At 41.5% G+C, this 27,941-nt stretch overlaps 1 protein-coding gene across 1 annotated transcript; it reads left to right on the top strand.

Moving 5' to 3' along the window:
* On the top strand, positions 1-27,182 carry Cgrrf1 (cell growth regulator with ring finger domain 1). The gene is made up of 6 exons (XM_051177077.1): positions 1-240; positions 11,174-11,313; positions 16,620-16,797; positions 16,909-17,056; positions 25,905-26,012; positions 26,230-27,182. Exons 1-6 carry the CDS (start codon positions 137-139, stop codon positions 26,551-26,553), a joined length of 1,002 nt encoding a protein of 333 aa, XP_051033034.1. The 5' UTR covers positions 1-136; the 3' UTR covers positions 26,554-27,182.
* The last annotated feature ends 759 nt before the right edge of the window (positions 27,183-27,941 follow it).

Raw genomic sequence — 27,941 nt, forward strand, 5'->3', positions numbered from 1 at the left:
GGCTCTGGTGACTGCGGTTTCCAGTTCTCCAGAATCCTGGGCGAGTGGGGACCTACAAAGTTTGTCCGCCTCGGGGCGCCATACCGGGTCTGGTCCCGGCCGGCCAGGCTGGCCGGTCTGAGCCCAGGAGACCCTGATGGCCGCAGTGTTCCTGGTAACGCTCTATGAATACTCGCCGCTCTTCTACATCGCGGTGGTTTTCACCTGCTTCATCGTCACCACCGGCCTGGTACTAGGATGGTGAGTGTCCAGGGCCGGGAGCGAGGAGCGGAGGGACCGCTGGCCGGTGTGGGGTCCGTGTTCGGGTGGCTCTGGCAGAGCGGACACGGCCACCGCCCGCACTCAGCCCGGCTGCTGCACCTGTGGGATGGAACCGTCCGGGGAGAGCTTGGTCCTGTGCGGGGTCAGAGTGCAGGTCCCGAAGGCTTTTCCCCGGCCGGGGCCTACTCCGTGGTCAGTGAGGTCACACGCCCCACAGGGTTACCCGTACGAAGGAGCTTGGCTGTGTCTGATCTTCTGATCTGAACTGACTGACCCTCGTTTGGTTTCAGATCTTTCCGAGGAACTTTCTTTTACCCGAATTCTGCAGCTACCGTTTGGTAATTGAATGGCTTCTTGAAAGCAGTCCACTTTTTTTTTTTTTTTTTTTTTTTAAGTGATCTTTAGTTGATAGAACATTTTGTTTGAAGACTAAGCGAGGTTTTAGGAATAAGTTATTCTGGCGGTTGGAGGTATTATGCTTCTCGTAGTTACATAACCCCAGAGCAAATATTTCAAGGTAGAGAGCCTTCGGTATTTTCCTTGAGAAGATACAGCTATCCTGTTTAGGCCAGCCTTATAATCACAGCTAGTTGAAACCATCGAGACTAGCTAGCCTACAGCGGTTGTTCTAGGCTATCGGCTTTATATCCCCTTAAAAAGATGGTGGATCCAAATGTGTTGAACAGTGAGTGGTTCTAAGTGAACAAGAGCCATGGGGCTCGAAGAGGACCTTACTTCAGAAGAGACATGAGCTGCAGTTGGAGAACGAGTATTTTGAAGAAAAAAAGAAACGTGAGAAAGGGAGTGCATTTCAGAAAACACCACAGGAGCTGAAGCAGACAGGATTGGGACTGAAGCGGGCTTTGTAAATTAAACTAAAAAATACCACTTATTTCCATAGTCATCATTACTTTAAAGACAGGCTCAGGACCCTGACAGTTTCTGAAAATAGATGCCACCTTTGGGAAAGAAGGAAAATGTAACATTTCCACCTGACACCTCCCCCCAAGGTACAGCATAAAGCTCCCATGATTCATTCGAGCAGGATAGGATGAAGCCCAGTCTTGCTCTAATTGTTTATTCTCTTTATGCATGCAGTCCTCCTAAGTGCTGGGATTATAGGACTGTGCCACTATGCCCATAACATAAAGTGGTATTTATTATTAACCTTCCGGGTTCTTTGTTGTATGTTTTGTTTTGTTTTTTGAGATAAGGGTTTCTCCCAAGTACTGGGGTTAAAGGCATAGGCCACCACCACCTACAACCTTTCAGGTCCTAATTGCTGTCATTACTTCAGGGAACTTTGTAATTGAAATTAGGAAGGCGTTTCCCAAGTGAAAAAAGATAGTCAAAATACACACTTTTTAAAGAACTATAATATTGATGTTATTTTCTTCAACATAGTTTTCCTCTATAAGGAAAATTGGTATCTACTTGATAATAACATTATATGTGTTGCTAAGCATGCCACTAAGTTCTATCTCAGATCTTTTGCATTGGGGAAATGGGTGGAACTCATATTTCACATAATGCTGGCATCCTAAGGTAAAAGGAAGTGCTCTCTCCCTCTCTCCACCCTCTCCCTTCCCTTCCTGCCTCTCTTCCCTTCTCCTTTTCCCCACGCGCATGTGCGTGGTGTGTGTGTGTCTGTCTGTCTGTCTGTGTGTCTGTGTTGGTTAAAAGACAGACACTTTGGAGTCAGACAAACACCGGTTCAAATCCTGGCTCTGTCAGGTTTAAGGCTTGACTGAATGTGTAATGATTATTTTACTACCTCTTGTCAGTGTGAGTTTTACAAGTGTTGCAGGTTTCTATTGATGTATTGTTTCTTGAAGTCTGGGCTGAGCACTGCTGAGGCTGCAAGCCCTTGTAATTAAGTGCCAGTCACCTCCATCCTGATTTGGACCTAACCAGTCATGGTGAACCTACTTGGCTTAGCTTCATCTCTATAAATACACTTTTCTATGTGTTCTTTGCAAACTAAAGCAAAGTCAGATATATCTACTAGAAATGATGATATCTTGGACACCATTTTAATCTTACAAACATCTTTCTAATATTCCAGCCAAGGTAAGAAAGGTAAAGTGTCTAGTTTTATACTTTTCATCCTTGTCACTTTGTTTTGGTAATAGCTGCAGTTTGATCTTGATTGGTTATCTGTTTCTCAGCCATGGTTCTTATCCCCTAAAGCTTTGTTTCTTGCCTATTGCTTCTCCCTCCGTGCTGTGTCCACCTGTGCTGGTGAGCATGCTGATGGGGGAGACGTGTCTGGTTATTAGATCCTAACAATAACAGGCAAAGAATCACATGTAGGAAGTATATGTCACTAACCTCCATAGTGGCTTCGGTGAGCCCCACCAGCATCAGTCAGGTACTCTCAAATGCTTTACAGGAATAATCCAGGATTCAGACCTGGCAGCGATCCCTGCATGCCCTGCACCACAGTGTAGTAAGGGATTGGCTGTCAGCCTTACAGTGCCCCTGTATACTCTGCTAGTGAATCTGGGACACTGCTCCAAACCACATTTCTCCTTTGCTAGCTGTCTACGGATAATGCTTCCCCAAGAAAGGATACAGACTACAAGTGTAGACAAGACTAAGGGACATTTGTTTCTGTTTGATTCCTTTTCCTGTATGCCATCTGTAGCAACAGTGCTTTGTTCTGGCAGTGACTCTGGTCCCAGGTTATAGTTTTCAGCTCTGCTATGTCAGCCTCATTCTTTGTATTGGAGTTGCAGCTCCATAGGGTCCCAACTCATTTTTTTTCTTTCTTTGGTTACTTTGTCTTAGGGATAATAGCTAGCAGCAGAATCTCCAGTGTAGGCAAGCACCCTACCACTAAGTTACATCTCCAGTGCTGGTTAGTAGTTTTTAATACATTTATTTCCATTGTTTGTGTAGTTTTGATCTGACTAGACTATGATTGATAAAATATTACTCAGAATAGGATTTTTGGGCAAAATCCCATCAAAGATAGAGAGTTGGGTTGATGCCTGGTTGTTATTGGGATATTCTTCAGCTCCTTGCCAATGAGGAATGGGATCCCAGTAACCCATTTCATGTAATGGCATTGGAATTAACTTAAATCAAGATGCTTGTGGTTGCTGAATTTGGTGTCTTGGGGGAGCAAGCCTTTACAGTACTTAACTCTGAGTGGCAGTAGTGGTGATTCTGAAGATTGATGCTATGATGTGATGGCTGTTCCTGGGTTTGATAAGTGTTTATAGGAAGAAAACAAACTAAAAACTCTCACACCCACTCTTAGGGAATCACAGAGTGGGCTCTAAACCCTTTGTTCTATGTTCCACTGTTAACCTTGCCAAAAATTGGCCCCATTTTTTTTTTATTGTGTTGGCAATAGAATCACATGGTCTTTTCAGTGTTATATGTTATTAATTAAAAAGAAGTGGAGATCTGAGACTTGGAATAGGGACATCTAGATAGACATGAAAAAGCTTGGAAGTGGCTTATTATTTTTTGAGACAGGCTTTACTCTATAGCCCAGGTTGGCCTAGAATTCACTAAGTAAACCAGGCTTACCTTGAACTTGGACTTGTCCTGCCTTAGCTTCCCTCTTGAGTGTTGGGATTACTAGAATGAGTGATGGGGAATGGCCTTCTGTATATGTGTTTCTCTCATTGGTTGATGAATAAAACACTGATTCTCAATAGCCAGGCGGGAGGTATAGGTGGGGCTATGAGCCAAGGAGAATTCTGGAGACAGAACTCAGAGAGGGGTCTCAAGAGAGATGTCATGTATCTGCTGAGGAAGCAAGGTTCTCTGGTAAGATAAGACCACGTGGAACTACTTAGATTGATAGAAATGGGTTAATAATTAAGAGAGAGCAAGCCAGTAAGAAGCCTAAGCCATTGGCCAAACAGTTTATAAAGAATGTAAGTCTTTGTGTATTTATTTGGGGCAAAGCAGCTGTGGGACCAGGCAGGACAGAAACTTGCATCTACAAATGAACCACCATGTTCAGTTTAAAGCTGAGAGCTCTGAACTTCTTTTCCTTATGGGTCCAGCCTGCTTTTCATGAGTGAGAAAGTCAGTGTTCCCCAGCATAAAGGTCCTGTGGCAGTACACTAGAACAGGTGCTTTTCAGCTATCCATAGAGAAGTTCTACCTTTTGTCTCAATCCAAGATCTCTGCACTGGGACAAAAATCTGACCTAGTGACAAATAGCCAATCCTATTGTGTAAATTTGTGTCTATAGCAGTGGTTCTCAACCTGTAGGTCAGGACCCATTTGGAGATCAAATGACCGTTTCACAGAGGTCACCTAAGACCACTGGAAAACACAGATATTTACATTACAATTCATAAATTCACCACAACCCAAGGAACTGTATTAAAGGGTCATAGCATTAGGAAGGTTGAGAACTCTTGGTCTATAGGAACTGCACTCTGTAGGAGACCATATTGTTAGGATGATAAGAGAAGGATAGAATGTTAAAAGGTCAGTACATCAATGTGGATATGTGATCAAGGATTTTTGGAGCCAGAGTGTTAGCACATACTTGTTTGATTGGTTGAAACTTGACTCAGTAAGTTTTTGACAGTGCACTCTACAGTTTTATCAGCACAAAGCTTGATACCTATGTTTTCATTTTTAGCCAGTTCAGAATTTTAGATGTTTGTAACCTAAAGGTCAGAATATGTATGGTGTGTCTTAGTAAACATTCTAGTGTAGTTAAAGGGAGATCCTCACTGTTTGTTTTGTTAGATACTCTTCAACAGGTCAAACAGGTTGATAGCACTGTTCAAGTCCTTGCTCTCCCCACTGATTCCCTCTCTCTTGGTGCTACCAATTACTACATTTTTAAGAATATTGAAATCTCTGTGTATTTTTCCCTTATTTTTAGAGTTGTGTCTCTTCTTTTGCTTTGTATCTTGAAGGACTTACTTAGATGAATAAACATTAAGGTCATTGTGTCTGCTAAGTTAACCCCTTCTCATTATGAAAGTGTTCTTTTTTTTCTCTTATAATCTCTGCACTAATTTCTGCGTTGTCTGTTATTAACATAGCCACTACAGCTAGCTTGCTCATTTCTTCCTCCCCCAACCCTCCCTCCCCAATTTTCATTTTTTTTCTTCAGGATTAAATTTAGCATCTTAAGCATTTAGGCAAACTTTCACTGAGCTATAGCCCAGGACTTCTAGCTTTCTTTTGGTTGGTATTAGCAAGAATATCTCTTCCCATCCTCTACTTAAAATTTTTGTCTTGGTATTTTAAGGTTTCTTATATGTCCCATATACTTAGTATTATATTTTTTTCTCCAGTCTGATCATCATTTCAGGCTTTTAGTTAGGAAGAATGAATCATTTGTATTTGATGTGATGATTGGGATAGTTAGATTTAAATCCACTATTTTACAACTTGTTTTTATTTGACTTGTGTGTATTTGTTCCCTTACCCATCTGTTACTCTTCATTTACATAAATTAAATAATTATTGTTGGCATGTTAGCAACAATGTTGAGGTCCCTTTGGGGATTTTAGTCTGCCTCTAATTTTTACTTAATATTTTAAAGATACTTTGTATCTTGTAGATTTTGGTTACAATTGTCTGGTGAGTGTTACATTTTTGTGCATGATGGGTGCCTGGGTGCATGGGTGCATGTTTGTGTGCGTGCGTGTGTGCGTGTGTGCGTGTGTGCGTGTGTGCGTGTGTGTGTGTGTGTGTGTGTGCGTGTGTGTGTGTGTGTGTATGTTTTCCTGGGAATTGAACCTATGACCTCATGTTTGGTAAGCAGTATACCACCGAGCCACATTCCTAGCCCTAGTATTGGGCACTTTTTTTTTTTTTTTTTTTGTAGTGTCTTCACATTTGCTCTTCTTTTGTTCTTCAGTATCTGATCTGCTGTGAAGACTGGCCAGCATATTCTTCATCTCTGACATTGCCTTTGTCATCTGTATAAACTGATTTGAGTATTTTAAAATATTTCTAGATCTCTATAGACTTCAATCTCATCAGCCTTCTCGAGCACATGGAATACAGTCGTGGCAACTATATAGATGTCCCTAGTATAAAAAGACAGAAAAATTCTAGCATCTTTATCATTTCTATATATTTCTATAGATTAATTTATTTCCTTTTTATGGTTCATATTTTCTGCTTCTTTGCATGCTAACTAACTTTTTAAAGCATTATAAACATTGGAAAACATGGATTTTTCTTAGCGCTTGTTGAGCTATTTTTATTTTGATAAACTTTATTTTTATTTAAAAATTTTTATTTAATTTTTTTATTTTACATATCAATTTCTGTTCCCTCTCCCTTCCACCCTCCCATTCCCCCTGCTGACCTCCCCATCCCATCCCCCATCCACTCCCCAGGGAGGGTAAGGCCATCCATAAGGGATCATAAAAATCTGTCAAGCCATTTGGGGTAGGGCCTAGGCCCTTCTTAGTGTCTCTAGGGTAAGGGAGTGTCCCTCCTTGGGGAATGGGCTACCCAAGTCCTTTCCTGCATTAGGGATATATCCTGGTTCTACTGCCAGAGGCTCCATAGACTGTCCAGGTCTCTTGAGACTCTCGTTCAGTGGGGCTGGGTTGGTCCGATCCTGGTTTCCCAGCTATCAGTCTGGGATCCGTGAACTTCTCTTTGTTCAGGTCAGCTGTTTCTGTGGGTTTCTCCAGTCTGTTCTTGACTTATCTGTTCTCCCTCTCTGCAACTGGATTCCAGGTGTTCAACTCAGTGTTTAGCTGTGCGTGTTTGCTTCTGCTTCCATCAGCTACTGAATGAGGGCTCTAGGATGGCATATAAGGTAGTCATCAATCTCATTATGAGGGAAGGGTATTTAAGGTAGCCTCTCCATTATTGCTTAGATTGTTAGTTGGGGTCATCCTTGTAAGTCTCTGGACATTTCTTAGAGTCAGTTTTCTCTTCAAACCTATAATGGCTCCCTCTATTATGGCATTTCTTTTCTTTCTTTCCTCTATTCTTTCCCCATTGGGCCATTATCTTATACATTCTTACACATATGCTTAAGCTTTGTACTGGGTTACAGTTAGTTTCCTTAGAAACAGTTTGATTTATTAGAGGCTTACTTTGCCTCTTCCTTTGGTGGACCACAGCAGCCTTATCTAACTTCAGTAAAATTAGTCTATCATCTTAAGTAACTGTTTATTCTGTTAGTTAATTTTATTGGCTTCCTTTTATTACTAGATTTATGGCTTATTATGAAATTTTACTTTGCTACCTAAATGTTAGTGGAAGGGTTTTGATTGTTTTATTCTTTTCCTTACCTTCACTGTTTTACTGTTTATAATGATCTATTACCATGTGCTTAGACATTCAGCCTAGGAGATGAGATTACAGTGACAGTATGTTGTAGATTGACATTGGCCAAATTCACTCTTGGTGTGAGCCTTTGCCTAACCCTTGCATTGCATACATGGCCTATACTGGCCTTTGCCATAGGCTTAGTTTCCACTACCTGCTCCAGGCATAGAACCCATCAATTCATGCTAGTAGCCTTTCTCAGTGTATTTTCCCTAAAGGTAGTTGCCTTTAAAACCAGGTATGTCTCCTTTTCCCCAGCTTTTTATTATATTAATTTTCAAATATTCAGGACCCAGTAGAATTACATAGGGAATATAATACATTACCCATTTTTTAGATTCTGTCATCATCATTTATTACATTACATATCTGCCCATTCATCCCTTCTTCTGTCCAGGATGTACCACAAAGTAAATTGTTCTCTTCACCCTTAAGTACTAGATTATGACTATCACCAGCTAAAGTACAGTGTTTATATAGTCCCAAATGCTAGTATTAAAAAGGTGTACAGCCCATGCACAAAACTCAAGTTGAAATGAGTCAAAGACCTCAATATAAATCCATCTACACTGAACCAACAAAGAAGACAAAATGGGAAATACATTTGAATGCATATGCACAGGAGACTACTTCCTAAATAGAACACAAGTAGCTTAGACTCTGAGAGCAACAATTAATAAATAGGACATCCTGAAACTGAGAAACTTCCATAAAGCAAAGAACATGGTCAACACTACAAAACAGCTCCCTACAGAATGGGAAAATATCTTCACTAACCCCACATCTGACAGAGGGCCGATCTCCAAAATATACAAAGAACTCAAAAAACTAGATATCAAACTACCAAATAATCCAATTTAAAAATGGGGTACAGATCTAAACAGAGAATTCTCAACAGTACAATCTCAAATGGCAGAAAGACACTTAAGGAAATGCTCAACATCTTTAGTCATCAGAGAAATGCAAATTAAAACAACTCTGAGATTCCATCTTATATTGATCAGAATGGCTAAGATCAAAAACACTGATGATAGCTTATGCTGGAGAGGATGTGGAAAAGGGGAAATGCTCCTCCATTACTGGTGTGGAAATCAGTATGGTTATTTCTCAGAAAATTAGGAATCAGCCTATCTTAAGACCCTGCAATACCACTTTTGGGCATATACCCAAAGGAGGCACATTCATACCACAAGGACATTTGCTCAATTATGTTCATAGCAACATTATTTGTAATAGCCAGATCTTGGAAACAACCTAGATGTTCCTCAACTGAAGAATGGATAAAGAAAATGTGTTACATTTACACAATGGAGTACTACTCAGCAGTAAGAAATAATGACATACTAAAATTTGCAGGCAAATGGACAGAACTTGAACAAAACAAAACACCCTGAGTAAGGTAACCCAGAACCAGAAAGACAAATATAGTATGTACTCACTCATAAGTGGATACCAGACATAAAGCAAAAGATACCCAGCCTACAATCCACTACCCCAGAGAGGCTAGAACCCTCTTCCAGAAACAGATGGAAGCAGATGTAGAAAGTCACCACTAACCAATGGGCCCAGCTCCTAGAGTACAACTGAAGTAAGGGAGGAGTGATAATATGAACAAAGGAATTAAGACCATGATGGGGAAACCCACAGAATCAGCTGACCCAAGCTAGTGAGAGATCACTGACTCTGATCTGACAGCTGGGGAACCTGCATAAGACTGGACTAGACTCCCTGAATATAGGTGACAATGGTGCAACTGGGATGACAGTGGGTCCAAGATCTAACACTAATGCACAAACTGACTTAGTGGAGCCCATTCTATATGGAGAGGTGCCTTGCTCAGCTTAGACGCAGGGATGTGGGGGTGGAACCTTGGTCCTGCCTCAATGAGATGATGGGAGAGACTTAGTAGACTTCCTAGGCGAGGCCTTACCCACTTCGAGGAGCAGACAGGAGGTGGCGAGGGGGTGGGGAGGGGAGTGTAGGGAGTGGGAGAAGAGGAGAGATGAAGGACTGGGATTGGAATATAAAAATTAATAATTTTAAAAAGGTGTGTGCACGCACGCACGCACACACACACACACACACACACACACACACACACACACACACAGAGGTGTACACTACCACACCCAGAAAGGTTTTCTTTTGAGATGATATTTACCTGCAATGGAATGTACAGATCTGAAGCCTGCTAATTGCCAGGTGTTACCAAGTACAATCTGGACTTGAGCACCATACACTGAAGGTTCTTCATGTGCTTTCCTAGCCCCTGTCCTGCTCTGTACACTCAGAATCGATCTTGCTCTTCTTATTTCATAGATTAGTTTTGCCTCTTTTAGAGTTTCATATTAGATAATCATACAGCATCTGCTTTTTCATATTTTTGAAATTTTTGTTTTATGTGTGTGGGTGCTTTGCATGCATGTCTGAATGTTACCATTTGTGTGTCTGGTGCCCACAAAAACCAGAAGAGAGTGTGGGAGCCCCTGGAACTGGAGCAGACAGTTTTGAGCTGCCACGTGGGTGCTGGGAATTGAACCCGGGTCCTCTGGAAGAGCAGCCAGAACTCTTAGCTGCTGAGCCATCTCTCCAGCCCTTATAAAGTGATGAATATCCATTTGGTTATAGCAATGTATTATGCCTTTTCAGTGCTGACTGTTAATACATCCTCCCTGGAGTGTGCCAGTTTGCTTGTTCCCACAGGCTCTTTTCTATCTCTTTGTCCTTTCCTGTCAGTGCTGTGTATTGGTGAGAAGGGTGTAATCAAAGTGTGAACATGGCTAAAGTCCACTGATCCACCTGTGGATTTATTTTAGGGCACTCTATTTAGGTTGAGTAAATTTGCCTGGTTTGTAATTTTACTAGATATTTCATTTGGTCTCTTTATTTGAAAGCTTGTTCTATGTGGGTTGTCCCAGTTCGTGCTTTTGCATAACCTTTAAAAGTATGTTATGAGAATGAAAATCTGTATTTGATATTTTGCTTTGTTATTTAAAAAATTCTAAATAGCTATTTGATAGTTCTTTGGCCTCATAAATCATAACACATAGTCTGTATATTGAGGAAACATTTTTTAAATATCTTTTAAGGACTTGGTTTTATAATGGCCATGTTGTTTATTCTAAGTACAATTCACCTATAATCATCACACCCTCGTATTGTTATCCACAATATAAAGGAAAAGAGCTGCTTATTTTCTGGAGCATGCTGATTCATTCAGCCAAATGATACAGTGCAATTCTGTGAGACCTCTGACCTCCCTCAATCCTAGATTGATTCTGCAAGACAATGTAAAAGGGGGGACTGAGTCTCTTTTCCTGGTGCTTATTTTAAAAGGCATGTGTGATGAAGCCAAATATACTTCTTAAAAGACGTTTTATTTATTTTTTTGTGAATTTCACATCTGTGTCCCTATCCCATCCATCTTCCTGTCCCATTATATGTGACCTCTGCCCTTGCAACCTCCCCCCCCAAAATAAAATAAAATTTAAAAGAAAAACTAAAACTAACTAGCACACCAAAAAAGAACAACAAAAATGTCTCAGTGTGGAAACTGTAGCCTAATATACTGTTTATGTGGTCAAAATTTCAAGTTTGTTGATGTTTTATTTTGACCTTTCTTTAGGTTTGGTTGGGATGTTCCGGTAATTCTGAGAAATTCAGAAGAGACCCAGTTCAGCACAAGAGCGTTCAAGAAACAAATGAGACAAGTCAAGAACCCTTTTGGTTTAGAGATGACTAACTCGTCTTCAGCTTCCCTAGCAGGTTGGTGGCCATTTTCCTAAGCTTTTCTCTCATCCCTAGTTCCCCTGTCGTTATTGTGTTCTTTCTCCGTTGCTTCATTGAACTGAATACTGCAGATGTGAAGATTAAAGGTTATAAATTTTCATCCGGAAGTGTTCATTCAGTGGTTATTCAGTGCATAAAGAGGAGAATGAGGTATTTCGTGTGTTAGGAAACAAGACTGTTTGGACATTGTGCCACATTTATCAGTCCTCAGTGAAATAATGAGAAATGGCAAAATGTGTCTGAAGCAGTGAGTGTAAGGTTGACCTTTTTAAGGACAACTGACTTTTTAATCTGAAATTATGATAATTTCATATACATTATTTTCATATAACATGGGCTTTTGCTTGTTTGGTTTTTGTTTTTTTGTTTTTGTTTTTGTTTTTTTTTTGTTTTTTTTTTTTTTGAGACAGGGAGCCTTGGCGTCTGAGTGTCCAGGAACTACTCACTCTGTAAACCAGGCTGTCAGACTGTCTTCGAACACATTGATCCACCTACCTCTGACTCCCAAGTGCTGGGATTACAGACACAATACCACGCCTGGCTATCATGTAATTTTTTGCTGTGATAATTGCAGCTGGCAGGTTTGTTTCTGTGTTTGTTAGAAGGACTACTTTGGAGCCATTGAGGTGAATTATGAGGAAAGCATTGCTAAGCTTGCTGCAGAAGAGCTGTTTAGGAGAGTCCTGGTGAGGAGAGTGTGCTGACTGTCCTCTCCCCGCTTCTACCCATTTTCTTAGAGTCTTGATTGGAACATAAGTAGGAATTTGCTTGGGGTTTCAGGAAGCTTCTAGGAGGAAGAAGAACAGAGCGCCCAGGTGGGTGAGAAATACAGAACAGTAGAGAACAAGGAAGCCATTTGTGGCCTGTGTTAACTGTCACCTGGACAGAGTCCAGAATCATGTCCTCTTGGCATGCCTGGGGCACTGTCTTGACCGTGGTAGTTGAGTGAGAAGGCCTGCATGTTATGCGTGGATTGACCCATGGCAGTAATCATGGACGATATGCACAGAGAAAGAAGTAAGCAGCCGTACACATTCCCCGCTGTTTCTGGTTGTGGTACCATGTGACCAGCTGCCCCACACCCCTGCCACCTTGACTTTCCACTGGCATGGACTGCACCCTGGAACTATAGCCAGAATAAACCCATTGTCCCTAAAGCTGCTATTATGAGGGCATTTTATCACAGCAACAGGGAAAGCGTCTAAGACAGCAGGTAAGAAAGAAGAGTCTAGAAGCCTTGGCATGGGTTTCCAACAGACAGCTCCTGTTACAGGGATAAAATGGGAAGAATGGTGTGTTTGGGAAGAAAAGTATTGAATGCAGGTTTGAGCCTGTAGGCTTTGAAATGCTTCTGTGATATTCAGTGGAGATGGAGATGAAGGAAACCCAGAATCTGGGCAAAGGTTCCCATCCTTGACACCTGATAACCTTTCATGTCTTAACAAGAAGTCTAATCTTTTTAGCTTTTCAGCTTATTCTTACCACTTCTTCATTTTCTTTCCCTCAAAACAGCCAAAACCAAAAACAGGCAAACATAAAAATTGTTCAAATTTGGGCCATGGTTGTGGTAAAAATGCAAGTGAGAAGACCAGAGTTCAGATCCCCGGGCCCCCCACGAAAATGTCAGGAGGATGTGGTGGCCTACTTGTAACTTTAGCTTCAGAAGGTGGAGATGGGGTCCCAGGGCAAGCTGGCTAGCAAGATTGGACATATCTGAGCTCTGGGTTTGAGAGACCCTACCTCAGTGAAGAAGAGAGAGGTGATTGCTGAAGATTCTCGATATTACCCTTGAAAAGTCATGTGTAGGCACAGGTGCACAAGCATGGACACATGGACTGAACACACATGCACACATATGCACAGCATGCACACAGACACACACAGAAAAAGGAAAAGAATACATTTTTAGAATTTGCTTCCTCTTAAACTCTTCTGAATGATGCAGCTTGACTTCCCCTAAGTCCCTCTCCTGAATTGGCTGTCCCCAGGGTTAGTGATGGCCATCTCTGTGACTTGTGGCCTCCAGTGGAAGTTTTGGGCTGGAGTTAATGCATTGCCAGGTCTGAGCAGCCTTCCTTCTTCACATCGTGCACTCTGATCTTTGTGGGCCGTTTTTAGCTCGATGTCCTGCCTGTTTCTCCCCAGGCTTATCCCCAACAGGAAACTGTTCACTTAGTCAGCATGGGTTATTGTCTAAGTTGGTCTTGGTTGTTTGTTCACAGGGCCTCACACTGTAACTGTAACCCGGGTTGGTTGGAATTCATAAGCTTGAGGTTGGCCTCGGCAAGTAAATCTTCATTTATATTTCTTAAAAAGTATGAAATTCTTATTCTTTCACCTTAACTATAATTAATGCCACCCTATATATTAAAGAAAATTAAGAATCTTTCCCCCCAAGGGTGTTTATTCTGGCATATGACATAAAGAAACCACCTTGCTAGGTGTGGTGGCACATGCCTTTAATCCTAGCACTCAGAGGTAGAGGCAGGTGAATCTCTGTGAGTCCAATTCCAGCCTGGTCTACAGAGTGAGTTCCAGGCAACACAGAGAAACCCTGTCTTAAGCAAACCCTTCCTCCCCAAAACCCAACCCCCTCTAAAAACTATCCTTATTAAAACAAATCAGTAGGTTGTACATTCCTGATTAAAATATGCAATGATGTTTTAATTACTCCCCTCCCTCTACGGCTTTAGGTCTAACTTGCTACATATTCTTATCTGGTTCTTGGCTAAGGACTGCCAATAGAAATCAACCGTGCCTTCCTGCTGTCCAGTCCACAGTGAAACACAGGCTCCTCTGCAGCTAGAACTGAGGGAATCAGCCCTGCCATTCAGGCAGAAGCACTATCAAGTAGAGGCAGTTCTGCCAGTGTCTGAGGCAAATGAAAAGACAGCCAGTCAGGGGGGCACTCAGCTGTGCCCATCTGCCAACATTCTTCACTCATGGAAAAAGCAAAGGTGTTCACTGAGAGTTTAGATACTAAAAGAACTCACTTAAAAAGAAAACACCAGTGGGTAGCGGTTCCTCTCTGTTTTCTGTAGGGAAAAAGGAAAAGGGTTCTGTTGGAAGTTATAAGAACAAAGCTCATGGAAATGCAGAAGCCTACACAGTGGTTATAAGGTTATTTTCTTTCATGCACAGATAGTTTAATAGTTCAGATTTTTTTCTCACCTCTGTATCTTAAATACCTGACAGATCACATAGGAGCAAGAATAAACATCCAGACATGATGTGACTTGACAACAAATGAGAGCATCACTAATCCATTTGCTAGGACAGGCTGCTGGGATTTTATTGTTGTTATGTAACAGTGTTGTTTGGATTTTTGTTCAATTCATGTCTCCAGATGGAGGCTTTACTGAAACTATAAGTCAGATGCTCAGTATATATTAGCTGAATTGGATTAATTTGCTTCAGGAAGGTAGTTGTCACTTGGGAAGTATCTCTGCACTACCCCAGCCCAGCCTGTTTTAACAGAACCAATAAGAGTTAACATAAAGCAAAAGACTTAGGCAAAACACATATTAGTATTTGGAATGCTGTTTACCAAACTCCATTTCCTGCATCCTGAACGTCCTAGGTTCCCTGTCTCATCATCCTCACACGTGGTCTCTATATATCACTTCCTCACAGGAACTGGATAACTTTTCTGTCTGTTGCTCTTAGTAAATGGCTCAGTGCACTGGACTCAGAGCTAAGGATGACTCCAGCTGTGCTGGTTAAAGATGGTTGAAAGAAGTCATATCTACTTGACTCTACTTGACTTTGACCCAGTTTTGTCAATTAACATAAAACAGTTTTGTGTATGCACTGAAATTTGGAAGAGCAAGAACATGTGAAAGTGGGAAACTCCCTGCAGAAGAAGTAGGAAAGATAAAGGGAAAACAGTTTTGCAAAGAAGTGTCTGACCTGTTATCAGGTGGTACCCTATGGGATGGTCCAGGTTCTGAGAGACTGTGGTGGAGGATTCTGCAGATGCTTTGATTCTTTTTCTTTACCTTCTAGTGCATGGTTACTTTTCAATTGTCAGTGAAATAATACCTGGCTGAAATCCAGTAAATATTTCAGCTAGAATTTCAATCCAGTCCCCTCTGCAGAGTTCCTGCTAATTAAAATTTGTGTTTGATTAATTATATGTGGCCTTGTGTCACTGCTATCATACTGTCATCTTGGTCATCCTGTGAAGCATTTGCTTGAATTTTGTGTATCTTCCTTCTCACAGTATTTTCTCTTGATCACATTTTTTTCCTGGTTTTTCAAGACAGTGTTTCTCTTTGTAGCTTTGTAGATTCACAGAGATCCACCTGTGTCTGCCTCCCGAGTGCTGGGGTTAAAGATGTGTGCCACCACCACCCAGCTTGATCACATTTTAAAAAAATAGGTTGGACAAATCAATCACACTTTCTGTTGCAAGCAGCAGAAAAAAATTCACTAAAGGTACACCGAGACCTGCAGAGTTGCTGGTGGACCTAGGCTAGGTAGCACCAGGAACACTGACACATATTGCGTGTGGGTCTAATCAAACACACCTGCCTCTGAGCATGGATTGTGGCAGCTTCCCCTCCCAACAGTATGAGACACCAGAAGTCTTGCCCTTTGAACTTGGTATGCTTCAACTGCCACTAGTAAGGAGAGAAAACAATCATCTTGGTACATAGCACTTAAAGTACTATGTAAACATAAAATCCATATGTAAAACAACACGTATGATTTGTATGTCACTTAGTTATGCTCTCATCAAGTCTACTGACAACGAGAAAACAAGAATATTGCTGTTAAACCTTCCATGGTTGGTGTCCCTAGCCATTCCTTGGGCTGTTTTGTATACTCATGGAACACTATCCATGTGGTGGATATTAACACTGACATTGTAGATTAATAATAAAGTTCAGTTTCTTCTTAGTTATTTTTTTTTTTTTAACTTCAGTGATCCCTATCTGGATCCCCTGGGTTGTTTATACCCACTTTGGAGGCTCCACTCTGCTGTTTTGATCCTTATGCATATATTGTTAGAAAGAGATGGGTATAGTTACCAAAAGGAAAATTGGACCAGTTATTTTAAAGATAATAATTTTAAAGTATAATAAAATGTTGCTGTATTGCTCAAATTCTGCATAACTATTGGCATTTTTATATTTGTAGATACGTATCCTTCAACAACATTTAAAAACTGCCATCAGCTTGGCTAGCATCCAGGACAAAGCCTGTGTTTCTTACTCCTTATTACTTTATTATCTGCTACATTGGGTGACACCCATCTCTTTCTGATTTGTTTTTTGTAGCTGGCATGACCTTGACAACAGATTGCCTTGAAGATAGTCATCTTACGTGCTTCTGGGGGTGCAGTGTCCAGAAACTCTATGAAGCTCTTCAGAAACACGTTTATTGCTTCAGGATAAGCACTCCGCAGGCATTAGAAGAGGCACTGTACAGTGACTATCTACACCGAGAACAGTACTTGTATCCTTTTCCCAGATACATGAAACTGTGGATACAGTGAAATGTCACCGAGTTATTGACTCTTTAATATATTTTTGTTCTTTTGGCAATTTGCCTTTACATATTCAAAAGTATTAAAAAGCATAGCAAAGAAGAAATATATTGCCAATTACCGAAAGATACTGAAATTGAAGACTTTGGTCCAGTGCCCAGATCTCGCTATCCATTGGTAGCTCTGTTGACCTTGGCTGATGAGGATGATCGGGAAATTTATGATATTGTAAGTAATTGAAGCATGTGGAATGCCTTACCTTTACAAGATTTGGGTGGTTCTTGATTACTTTTGAAATAGGAAAAAATGATTTCTGAAAACATGTATTTGGTCTTGAACACACATATCTTGAAAACGTATACCATAGATATATCCCTGTTTAATTTTTGTATCTGTAACACACCTTCAGAGTCCGATGGTCCATCTCCCCCTCCCCCATAGGTGACAACAATATGGCTTTATTTATAAAATAAAAGGTAGATTAATGTTGAGTTAAGTGAATTTCGCCCTTCTCTGTTAGGTAGTATTAGCTTTAGAGAAAATGACCTTTGGGATGTGTGCCTGTTCATGTTTTTATTACTGATTGCATTTAAGACCAGGACGGCTCTTCTCAGGTCGTAGTTATGTCACCCTGTTTCCATTGGAGTCCCTGCTATGCCTGTGTTTTCCCTGTGGGATCACTATATTCAGTCATTTGAAAACTTGTTTTCTCACTATGTGAGACTCTGTAGACTGGTAATTCCCTGCTCGGAGCATAAAAGCATCCAAGTGATCAGGGAGGGCCCGAGTCTCAACCCTCGATGTAAGATGGAAACTTACACAGGTTGAGCATCCAATCTGAAAATTGGGAATATTTTGAAAATTGACATATGCCACATGTGGGAAATTCTAACCCTTTGTCACTGACCAGTCACAGTTAAGTGTGTGTACAGCAGCCATGCTTTTGAAAATTAACTTCAGGCCATGTTTATAAGATGTGCTTAAGGTGCAAATGCATTTCCTGGTTAGACTTAGGGCTCATCTCTTTTTCTAGGATAGTTCATTATGTATGTCCAGATATACCTGAAAAACCTAAAATCTAACCACTTTTGCTTCCAAGCTTTCTAATAAGAGAAGCTTATGTAACAAATGTTTGCTGAACTCTTATGGCAAGAGCCAGACATGGAGTGAAGGTCTTTAATTCCAGCACTCGGAAAGCAGAGGCAGAGGCAGAGGCAGGCAGCCTGGTTCCAGTCCCTCCTGGTCTACAGAGCAAGTTCTAGGACAGCCAGGGCGATACAGAGAAACCCTGTCTTAGAAAAGGAAGGAAGGAAGGAAGAAAGAAGGAAGGGAGACTAAGAGAGGGAGGAAGGGAGACTGAGGGAGGGAGGGAAGGAGACTGAGGGAGGGAGGGAGAAGGGAAAGGGAGAAGGGAGAGGGGTAGGGAGGGAGAGGAGAAGGGAAGGAGGGAGGGAGAGAAGGGAGGGAGGGAGAGAAAGGAGGGAGGGAGAGAAAGGAGGGAGGGAGAGGGGGAAGGGAAGGAGGGGGACTGAGGGAGGGAGGGGGAGGGAAAGAGGGGGGACAGACTCCAGGCAAGTGCTCTGCACTGAGCTGTGTCACCACTTCTACCCTTTCATAAAAAGCAGAGTAGCACACCTTTAATCCCAGCACTCAGTAGGCACAGGTAGGCAGATCTCTGTGAGTTCAAGGCTAGCTTGGTCTACAGTGGGAGTTCTTGAACAGCCATGGCAATGCTGTGAAACCCTGTCTCATAAAAACAAAAACAAAAAAGCAGAGTATCTTTATGAAATAAGTATGTGTTGAATATTGAAAGGTACAGACTCTTATTGGAAAATGTAACTTGCTATTTGCAGATAAGTATCTCAAATTGCATTTCATTTATTTTATTTATTTACCTGTAGCTGTTCTGAAACTATGTAGATAGATGGACTGACCTCAAACACAGACATCTGCCTGCCTCTGTTTCCTGAGTGCTGGGAGTAAAGGCACGTACCGTCATGCTCAGCTTCAAATTTTATTTTTTAAAATCAAATTGAAGCTCCCCCACCTTGTTTGCTTCCTAATTAAGAGAGGGAGGAATGGGGATGTGTAGGTTGCTGGCTATAAAGCTACAGATATGACACGTAGTACGAAGGCTACCGGTATTTTATCTGAGGCTTATGAACACTAAATGAAAACAAAAATGATTCTGTTCCTATTGTAACAGGACAGAAGTACACCTACCTAACAGTCAGTCTCCAGTACTGAGGACCGAACCCATAGCCTCAAGCAGGCTAGGCAAGCATTCTACCAATAAGTCATATCCCCAGCCCAAGAATTAATTTATGAAGTGCAGTTAGGAACTAGTTTGTTTTAAGCTGGTGAAAGCAAGAATTGTTATTAAAAGTTTTAAAAAATGTATTTATTTTTACTTTATTTGCATTGGTGTTTTGCCTGCATATATGTCTGTGTGAGTCAGATCTTAGAGATACAGACAGTTGTTACAGGAGTTGTGGGTGCTGAGAGTTGAACCAGCTCCTCTGGAGGAGCAGTCAGTGCTCTTAACTGCTGAGCTATCAACCCAGCCCCTATTATAAGATTTGATTTTTATATAAATTGTGTGAGAGAATATCTTCATTAGAAAATACACACTGGATGCCAGGAATCAACAGCCAGAATTTTTAGTGTATTGTTTTATTTTTATTCCTATACTATCCAAATAACAGGCACTGTGGCAGAAAACAAACAAAAGCTAGAAAGCCTAGACAAGCTAAAAGGAAGAAAGTGTAATCACCTGTACTCTGTCTTCCCAAGATGATAGCTATGAATACGCATCTTTGTCTCGCCAGCCCTTTAGCACATGCATTTTAAAGAGAAGTATCAAATTGTGCATGTTTGTGAATTACCTTCTTTTATTGGTATATTTGAGCATCTCTTCCACATCATAGGCAGCTTCAAGTACTGGTGTATAACTGCCACGGTAATAGCTTCTAGGCTGCACTGACTCAGCCATCAGGAGTTGAGAATGAGGCAGTGGTGTTACTGCCCCCTTCCAGTCCTTTCTTTCCTATTTCAGTATTAAAACCTGTGAGGAATGTTATGTTTTTACAGCTGTGATAGCCTTCCAGCTTTTCTTTTGTGCATCATTTCAAAATGATGCAAAAAGAAAAGGAGAAAGGACACCTGTGTCTTTGATCCAGGCCGCCTAATGACATTTCCAAAACTGCATTACTATCTGCCTCTGAATGTAGATGCCATAGTATCATATGTGCATTTTAAATAAATGATTTCACAGTTAACTTGGAGGGTGGTAGCTGTGTATTCCTGGTACTCAGTGTGTATTTCTTAATGCAGATCTTCTCTAATATAGACACAATGCAGTTATGTACTGTATAAGTTTAACTGTATCATATCTCACCTGTGTTTATACTCTAATTTTCCAGTCAATTTATAATGCTCTGGCAGCAGAAGATGCAGCCAGGTGCTTCTGTTGTTTCCAAAGAAGTTCTAACTTAACGATTGTCACCCAGGGAAGCTAGGGTGTTGACTTACAATGCATAAAAGAATTTCAAGACAGATTAGTTTGAATTGGACTTGGATTCATTAAGAAAAGGTCAGAGAAAGCAATGGTTCCTGCTTTAGATTTCAGGAGGTTGAGAGTTCAGAGTGACATCTGGACAGCTATCTACATGTGCTTTTGTGTTTTGAAGTTACACTACGCGAGTAATGTAATTTATAGTGAGTTTTTAAAGAATCAGATTAATTTTAAAATTAAGCTAAAAATATGGCATGGCTTCCTTACTTAAAGAATTCTTCAGTAGGTGGAAATGTGAGGTGCACTGTCCATCCAGGCTTAGGGAGGGAGAGGAGCGCTAATGAAGTTAACTCCAAGTTCATGGCTTAGCTGTCATCTTAGCACCGTGCTTAAGAACACCTCACCCTGAGAGAGGACTAATGTCTGTGGGCAGCCTTCCCTAATTTTGTCACAACCAGTGAAGTTCTTGACTTTGAGCCATGTCCTCTGTCCCTCTGTCACACCTTGGTATTTTCTAGTCTGGAGTCAGGTTTGTATTTGTTACACTTTTCGTCCCCTTTAACCGGGGCATGTTCACAGCCTTGCTTGATTTTTATGACTGTCTTTACTCTGGTTTTTCAAGAAGGATTTCTATGTAACTCTGTCTGTCTTGGAACTCAATCTGTAGATCAGGCTGGCCTCAAACTCAGAGATCCACCTGCCTCTGCTTCCCGAGTGCTGGGATTAAAGGCACCACCATGCCCAGCCTTACTTGCTTTTTATGAGAATGTGTTTAAGACTACTTCCACGTACACACTTTTTGTAAGCCTAGAGGTCCTCCTGTGGTTGGGTCAGAGCTAGGCCTTGGAGACCAATGTACCAAGCAAGGTGGCAGAAACCCTTTTAGGGCTCCACTCTGAAGCATGCAGTGCCCTTTGCTGGCATTACTGATAGAAATGTTGATCTCTTGGTCAGTTGTATTCTAGCTTCTTAGTTCTGGGATCTTCTATGTCTCTCGTCAACTACTGTAGATCTCCTAAGAGTCTGACCTCCATTCCCTTCTTCTTTCCTCCTCTCCCCATTGTGTCTTTCAGGTATTTCAGTGGAATGGGCAGGTAGACTGCAGGGTCTTGATTCCCTGTCCTCTTCTGGACCCTCCAGGACCATGCAGATGCCCTGCTTGTCTTACAGATTGCCCATCTTTAATACCCTTTGGTGATTCTTGTCAGAGTTTTTGTTTATCATGGTGGTTGGAATGTTACTGTTTCCCTCTCTAGCCCCCTCTCTGGTTAGTTCTCGGCATGCTCCTTCAAACCAGAACATTCCCATTTATTTGATTATCTGTACCCAATAACCTCATGGATTCCCTTTTCTTTTCCTCAGTAGTTTATATCAGTTTTCAATTTAACTTCTTGGCACTCAGATCACATCTTACCGCTTCCTACCCAGGCTGAGCTTTTATAGTCAGATTCATTCTCTTAAGATGAGGGACGTTGCACAGGAGATTGCCATGTCTCCTCCATATTCCTTTACATCTCTCCCACAGGCCCAATGCTTGCAGATGACTCTGTCCATTGTTTGCTGTCTTACTCCTTTCTCTTATATGACGGTAGGACATTGCAGTGCCACAAACCCTCTCTGTACTCTGCTTTGTTCATGTTGTAAAGTCACAGGGAAATTACTTACAGATAGATTCACAGGTTGTCTCCATGTTTTTTTTAAATTGTTGTTTGTTTTTAAATAGCTGTATAGCATTTCATTTGGTTTAAATCAAAGTCGTAATCCATTGGAATCCTGGAAGTCAAAATCGCAAAATATGACTCTGGGGAAAACTATTTTAAAACTTTAGTTAAAAGACCTTTGGTTACATTTTTGAAAAGGAATTTAGGGCTTACAAGATGGCTCAGTGGGTAAAGAATTTTACCACACAAGCCTGGTGACCTGTCGATCACTAGAGCCCATGTAGAGGTGGAAGGAGAGGAGGGACCCCCACAATGTTGTTCCTGAAAGCACACCATGCCCACATCCATCTTAATAATAATGATAGAAGGAATTTATTTGACAGATATAAAAGCATGCTAAAATACTTGATAGGTTACTTTACAAAACAAAATAGACAATAAATGTCCTGTATGGTTTTACAAAGGTGCCAGGGATGCCTTATAAGCCTTGCAATTATGAGCAGACAAACCATGTTCACAAAAGATAGGCCAAAAAAGCAGAATTTCTAAGCATATATCACTGGATAGTACACCAGCTTCATAACTGATCCTAGAAACATTAAGGCACAGACCAGTTCTTTGAGACTGATCAAAAGCTGTGATCATGAGGGAGCACTACAGCTGACCAGATGGAATCAGGAAACGTCTCACCAGTAGATGTACAGGAGGGACCCTTCTTCATTTAGTGGGGAGTTTCAGTGTGTATGTGGTTTTGTGTATGTGCACAGCACACCCCAGGCCAGCATCAGGTGTCTTCCCTCAGTTGTTCTTCACCTTAGTTTTTGAGACAGAGCCTCTCTCTGAACCTGGAACTCACTGATGCAACGCGACTGGCTGGCCACCAATCCGCCTGTCTCCCTTCCCTCTCTACTGTCCAGTGCCCAGATTACAGGTGCCTGCCCCTGCTGGCCCAGCTTTAATGTGGGTGCTGGGAATCAAACTCTGCTCTTTGCTCCTGAGTGGCAGTGCTTTACTGACTGAACCATGTCCCCAGCCATCTTTGTTTATACATATGTCTACAGTGCTCATAGACCAAGTCAGTGTTTCAATAACACACTTTTTTTGCAATCAAAGTTGTAAAACAATATAAAACAATTTAATATTCTCTAAGACTCTTTACGTAATTGATACCTCCACTATTGGAGTTTAAATGTGCAGCATGCCTAACTTCAAATTAGTAATGTGTGACATTTAGAAAAGCAGGAAGAAAAAACTTAAAAGAAAAGCAGCAAAACCAAAAGTTTTCATGAGGCTGAGGCATGGGCAACTGTATGAAGACAATCTATAAAAGCTCACAACTTCCACCATCTTAACTGTGGTTTTCAATATTTATTTACATGTGCCTGTCTCTGTGAGTGTGCCAGTGACTTTTGGTCAGTAGAAGGAGTTGACTCCCTTTGGCACTAGAGTTAAAAGCAGTTGTGAGCCACCCAGCATGGTCAGGATGGAAAACTTCAGTGCTCAGTAAGTCCTCTTGACCTCTGAGCCATCTCTGCACCCCAGTTATCTGTGTTTCGCTCATGTTCTATGTGTCACTTCTTTTGAAATTCTTCTGGGATTTAAGATATGTAGTGAGCATTATCATTACACAGTCCCATCTTCCATGCTGTGCTTTTATGGAGCTCTGGGTACACAGATCTCATGCCAACGACACATTTGGTGAAAATAAAACTGGTCATCAGGTAGAGGCACTCTTCCTTGTCTCCTCCTACTGTGCTTGTAGCTGTTTTCAGACCAGTTGCCATTTCCTCGGCTTGCCAAATGTGGCTTTGATTCATCGAAGGCTCCTGGAACTTCACCACCCAGAAGGAGTGCCCAGCAGACGACGATACTCCTAACCTGAAATTTGCATCCTTTGTGTAGTTGGCAAATGCACACGACGAATTGCCGTCAAATGTACTGGTTGAGTGGAGAAATAAAATATTTTATTGGTAACACTTGGCAATTTACTTTCAGAAGCTCAAGCATATCCAGTCCCAGATGTCATTATTATGTGGCAATTCAGTTGAATTCCATTTTATTTTGTGAAGGCCACCACATCTTCTGATAAGCATTTATAAAACACTTTGATTTTCCCAGGCAATAATACATAAATGGATACATTTCTAAAATTTCTGGTGCTTCCAGGGGCATGACTGGCATGTATTTGATAAATCAGACTGAAACTGGAGACCACTTTGATGGCACCATTGTTATTCAAAGTGAGGCACTCATTAGTTTCCTATGCTCTACTTGTGGTAAATTTGACTTTCAAAATTTTAGCTAAAACTAGTTCATCATCTGTTTTGTGACACAGGAGGAGGTATCCCTCTGTGAGCAGCTGTCCTTAGTTCAGAAGATCCCAAAGCTGTTCTTTATTCCGTAGAGGGAGGCCTAGTACTATGTATGGCAAGGCAAGATGAATACATGATATTTGATAGCTGGCAACTGTACTATATACAAGTGATGGCACATTAACCCATCCCAAAGTTTTGGCTCTCTACTCCCCTCGCTTAGCTGTTCATCCACTGCTGGAAATTATGGTTTCCAGGATTTTAGTACTTAATTTTTAAGCTTTTGGGTTTATAATTTGTAGGTTTCCATCTTTGGGAGCTTTAGACTTCAGGGGCTTTGAGTTTTTAGGATTGCAGCCGTTGGTGGTGTTGGGGATTCTGGCTGGCATCACACTCCATTGTGTGTGTGTGTGTGTGTGTGTGTGTTTGTGTGTGTGTGTGTGCTTGTGTGTGTTTGTGTGTGTGTGTGTTTGTGTGTGTGTGTGTGCCATATTTACTTTGTCCCTGTGCTTGGATGGTAGGGGAGTTCCCAGTGTGAGTGTCTTGTCCTGAATGCCCTGTGCAAGTGTGTTTTACACTGTGCTGTAGTTGAAATGTAAGTGCATGTTCCTTTGTTAGGTAGTGCCAGTTCCCTTACCCTATTTCTCCCCGCCCCTTCCTCTTTCTCTCATGGAGAGTTTTCCACCAGGTGCAGGCTTTTGTACATGTGTTAATCTTAGTGTATGAGAAACAATGGTGTTTGTTTTTGTTTGCTCACCTTGAAATGTGTGTGTGAGGGGCAGGGGTCAGCACTGAGTGTCTGCCTCTGTCACTCTTCACTTGTATGAGGGCGTTCCTGTTGTGTGCAGGTGGGTGTGCCTTGTGGAGGCCAGAGGTCAGCTTCAGGTGCCTTCCTCAGTTGCTCTCCACCCTATTTTTTTGAGGTAGGGTGTTTCCCTGAACAAAGAGCTCACTGTTTGTCTAGACTAGCAGTGAGCCCCAGGGATTGCCTGTCTGCTCTCCCCCACCCAGCTCTCCCCCACCCCCCACCCGCTGTGCTGTATGAGACAGTTGTCCAGTGGCATGTTTTTCCAGATGGTTATCCACTTGTCCCCAAGCTGTTTATTTAAAGAAAACAAAACAAAGCCTCCCTGGGCCTCATGCTCACAGATGACACCCTCATTATATTTTTGCACATAACTAGTGTTTTTATTGTGTTGTTTTTATCTTTTTTTTCCTGTGCTGTTTCTTCTGTCTCATTCATTTATCTATTTATGAGTCAGTATAATACAGTTAATATTCAGTGGGCTGGTGAATGCTTTCCTACCTATTCTTATATGTTCCTTTCTCTATGTGAGTATTTTAGACTCAGTATACATAGCTGGTAGTGAAGCACATTGATATTTTTATTGGAGCCACAATGAATCTGTAAATTTCAAAATAATTAAAATGTGTCAGAAATCTGTCAGTAACTAGTTTCTTTTCAGTGCTGTGATTTATACAAATTAATATAAATGTTCTAACATATCTCTTGTTTGAGAATCATTTTTTTTTAATTCTCTGTGAAAGAGTAGTGTTAAGTACTGACTCGTGTCCAATTTTTGTTTTAGATCTCCATGGTATCAGTAATTCATATTCCTGATACGACTTACAAACTGCCCTGCAGAATACTGTATCAATATTTACTCCTGGCTCAAGGTCAATTTTATGATCTCAAGGTAAATCATCCCATGTAATATTTGTTGGTTTTAGAGTTAAAGGAATGGGTATTTTTTTTTCTTAAGAGAACTATGTTTTTTAGTTAGCTATAGAAGTTAACTGCTCTTGCCTGTTGGATTTGCTAGCTCTTAAATTTTCAGTAGCTTTTGCGACCCCCGGGTTCAGAGAGTAATTGTTGTTCACAATTGCCTTTACACTGGTTTCTTTGATTTTCAGCAACTTTTCATGTCTGCAAATAGTAATCCCAGTCCTTCTACCAAGCCCTCTTCTCCAGCAGACAGAAATGCTGAGCGGAGCTTACTGGAGAAGGCAGGACTGGCTGGAGGTGAAGTCGAGCCAGTGGAGGAGAGCAGCAAGGACTGTGTGGTGTGCCAGAATGGCAGTGTGAACTGGGTGCTCCTGCCTTGCCGGCATGCCTGCCTGTGTGACAGCTGTGTGTGCCACTTCAAGCAGTGTCCCATGTGCCGGCAGTTTGTGCAGGAATCCTTTGCGCTTTGTGGTCAGAAAGAGCCAGACAAGGACATGCTGGAAACCTCCTGAAGACATCACAGCTGGAGAGTGCTGTCTATGCAAGTTGTAGAACCTGTGTCCGTAGGATCAGTCATAGCACAGACCCTACAGGCAAGACTGTCAAAGAGAATTCTATTTTCGCTTCATACTTACACAACGTGGATGATGAAAAGGTCTTCCTGCTTGGCATGGGGAGCCCTGGCGTATGATCTTCATTGACACTTAAAATGCAACTCACTCTTGAGAAGAATGTAAACATCTGGCTTTTGCCAGCTAGAAGATTTCACATAATATGGATGAGAAAGCCACTCTGAAAATCCATCCACTTGATATTCCAGGAGATACAAGTTTCAGGGTGAATGACTGCTTTCCCTTCAATTCTGCTTAAAGTAATTCTATGTCCCCCAGTTTACAAAGTTTCTGGAAGGGACTTTTTAACCTTCCACTGTCTCTGAGATGAGTTTTTATAAATATTCATTTGGTTTCAAAGTTTCCTTATTAGAGTTACCTAAACACATGTCTTAACTTTTCCATATAGGTTTTGAAGTCATAAACATAAGGCACAGTTCTGATTGTTCCCATGCGTCATACATTAGATGGCTGCCACTACAAGAGGCAGATACATAACACCTGGTTAATAAAATCTCATGGTAATTAAATTATGGACTCTGTTGTCAGATGTGATTAGGTTAGCAGAATGTGCTCTGCCTGGGAGGGCCAGTGGGCCCCTTCCTGCCTTGCCTCACATTTCCTCCTTTGCAGCAGATCTACCCAGAGGTTGGGTTCTGGAGGGACCCAGCTAGAAAGGAAAGCAAAAAAGGAAAATAACTTCTTTTTCTTTTCTTACCCTAGTCAATCCCCAAAAAACCTAGTATCCCAGATTCCTCATTGCACCTTGTAAGTGTTGAACTCAATGGGCCTCCCCCTACCCCCCATTCACCCTTGACATTCCAAGGTGCCTAAGAACTTCCTAGGAAAGTGGATCACACCAAGGAAGCTGACCCCTAGGGGTCTGTAATCTTTGTGTGAAGATCCATGCCTTGTCTTTGTGCCACTGATTATCTGTCTATTTTATCTGTCTACCTACATACCTACCTACCTACCTCTCTACCTATCTTTTTTCAAGACAGGGTTTCTCTGTACGGCCCTGACTCTCCTGGAACTTACTCTGTAGATAGACCAGGCTAGTCTCTAAATCACAGAGATCCACCTACCACTGCCTCCAGAGTGCTGGCATTAAAATTTATTAATCTATGTATTTTTTTTTTTTTTTTTTTTTTTTTTTTTTTTTAGGTTTGAGTGCTTTGTTTGCATGCATGACAGAAGATGGCATCAGATCCTGTTATAGATGGTTGTGAGCCACCATGTGGCTGCTGGGAGTTGAACTCAGGTCCGCTGGAAGAGCAACCAGTGCTCTC

Source organism: Phodopus roborovskii, unplaced genomic scaffold (genome assembly GCF_943737965.1).
Source record: "Phodopus roborovskii unplaced genomic scaffold, PHOROB, whole genome shotgun sequence".
Lineage (NCBI taxonomy): Eukaryota > Metazoa > Chordata > Mammalia > Rodentia > Cricetidae > Phodopus > Phodopus roborovskii.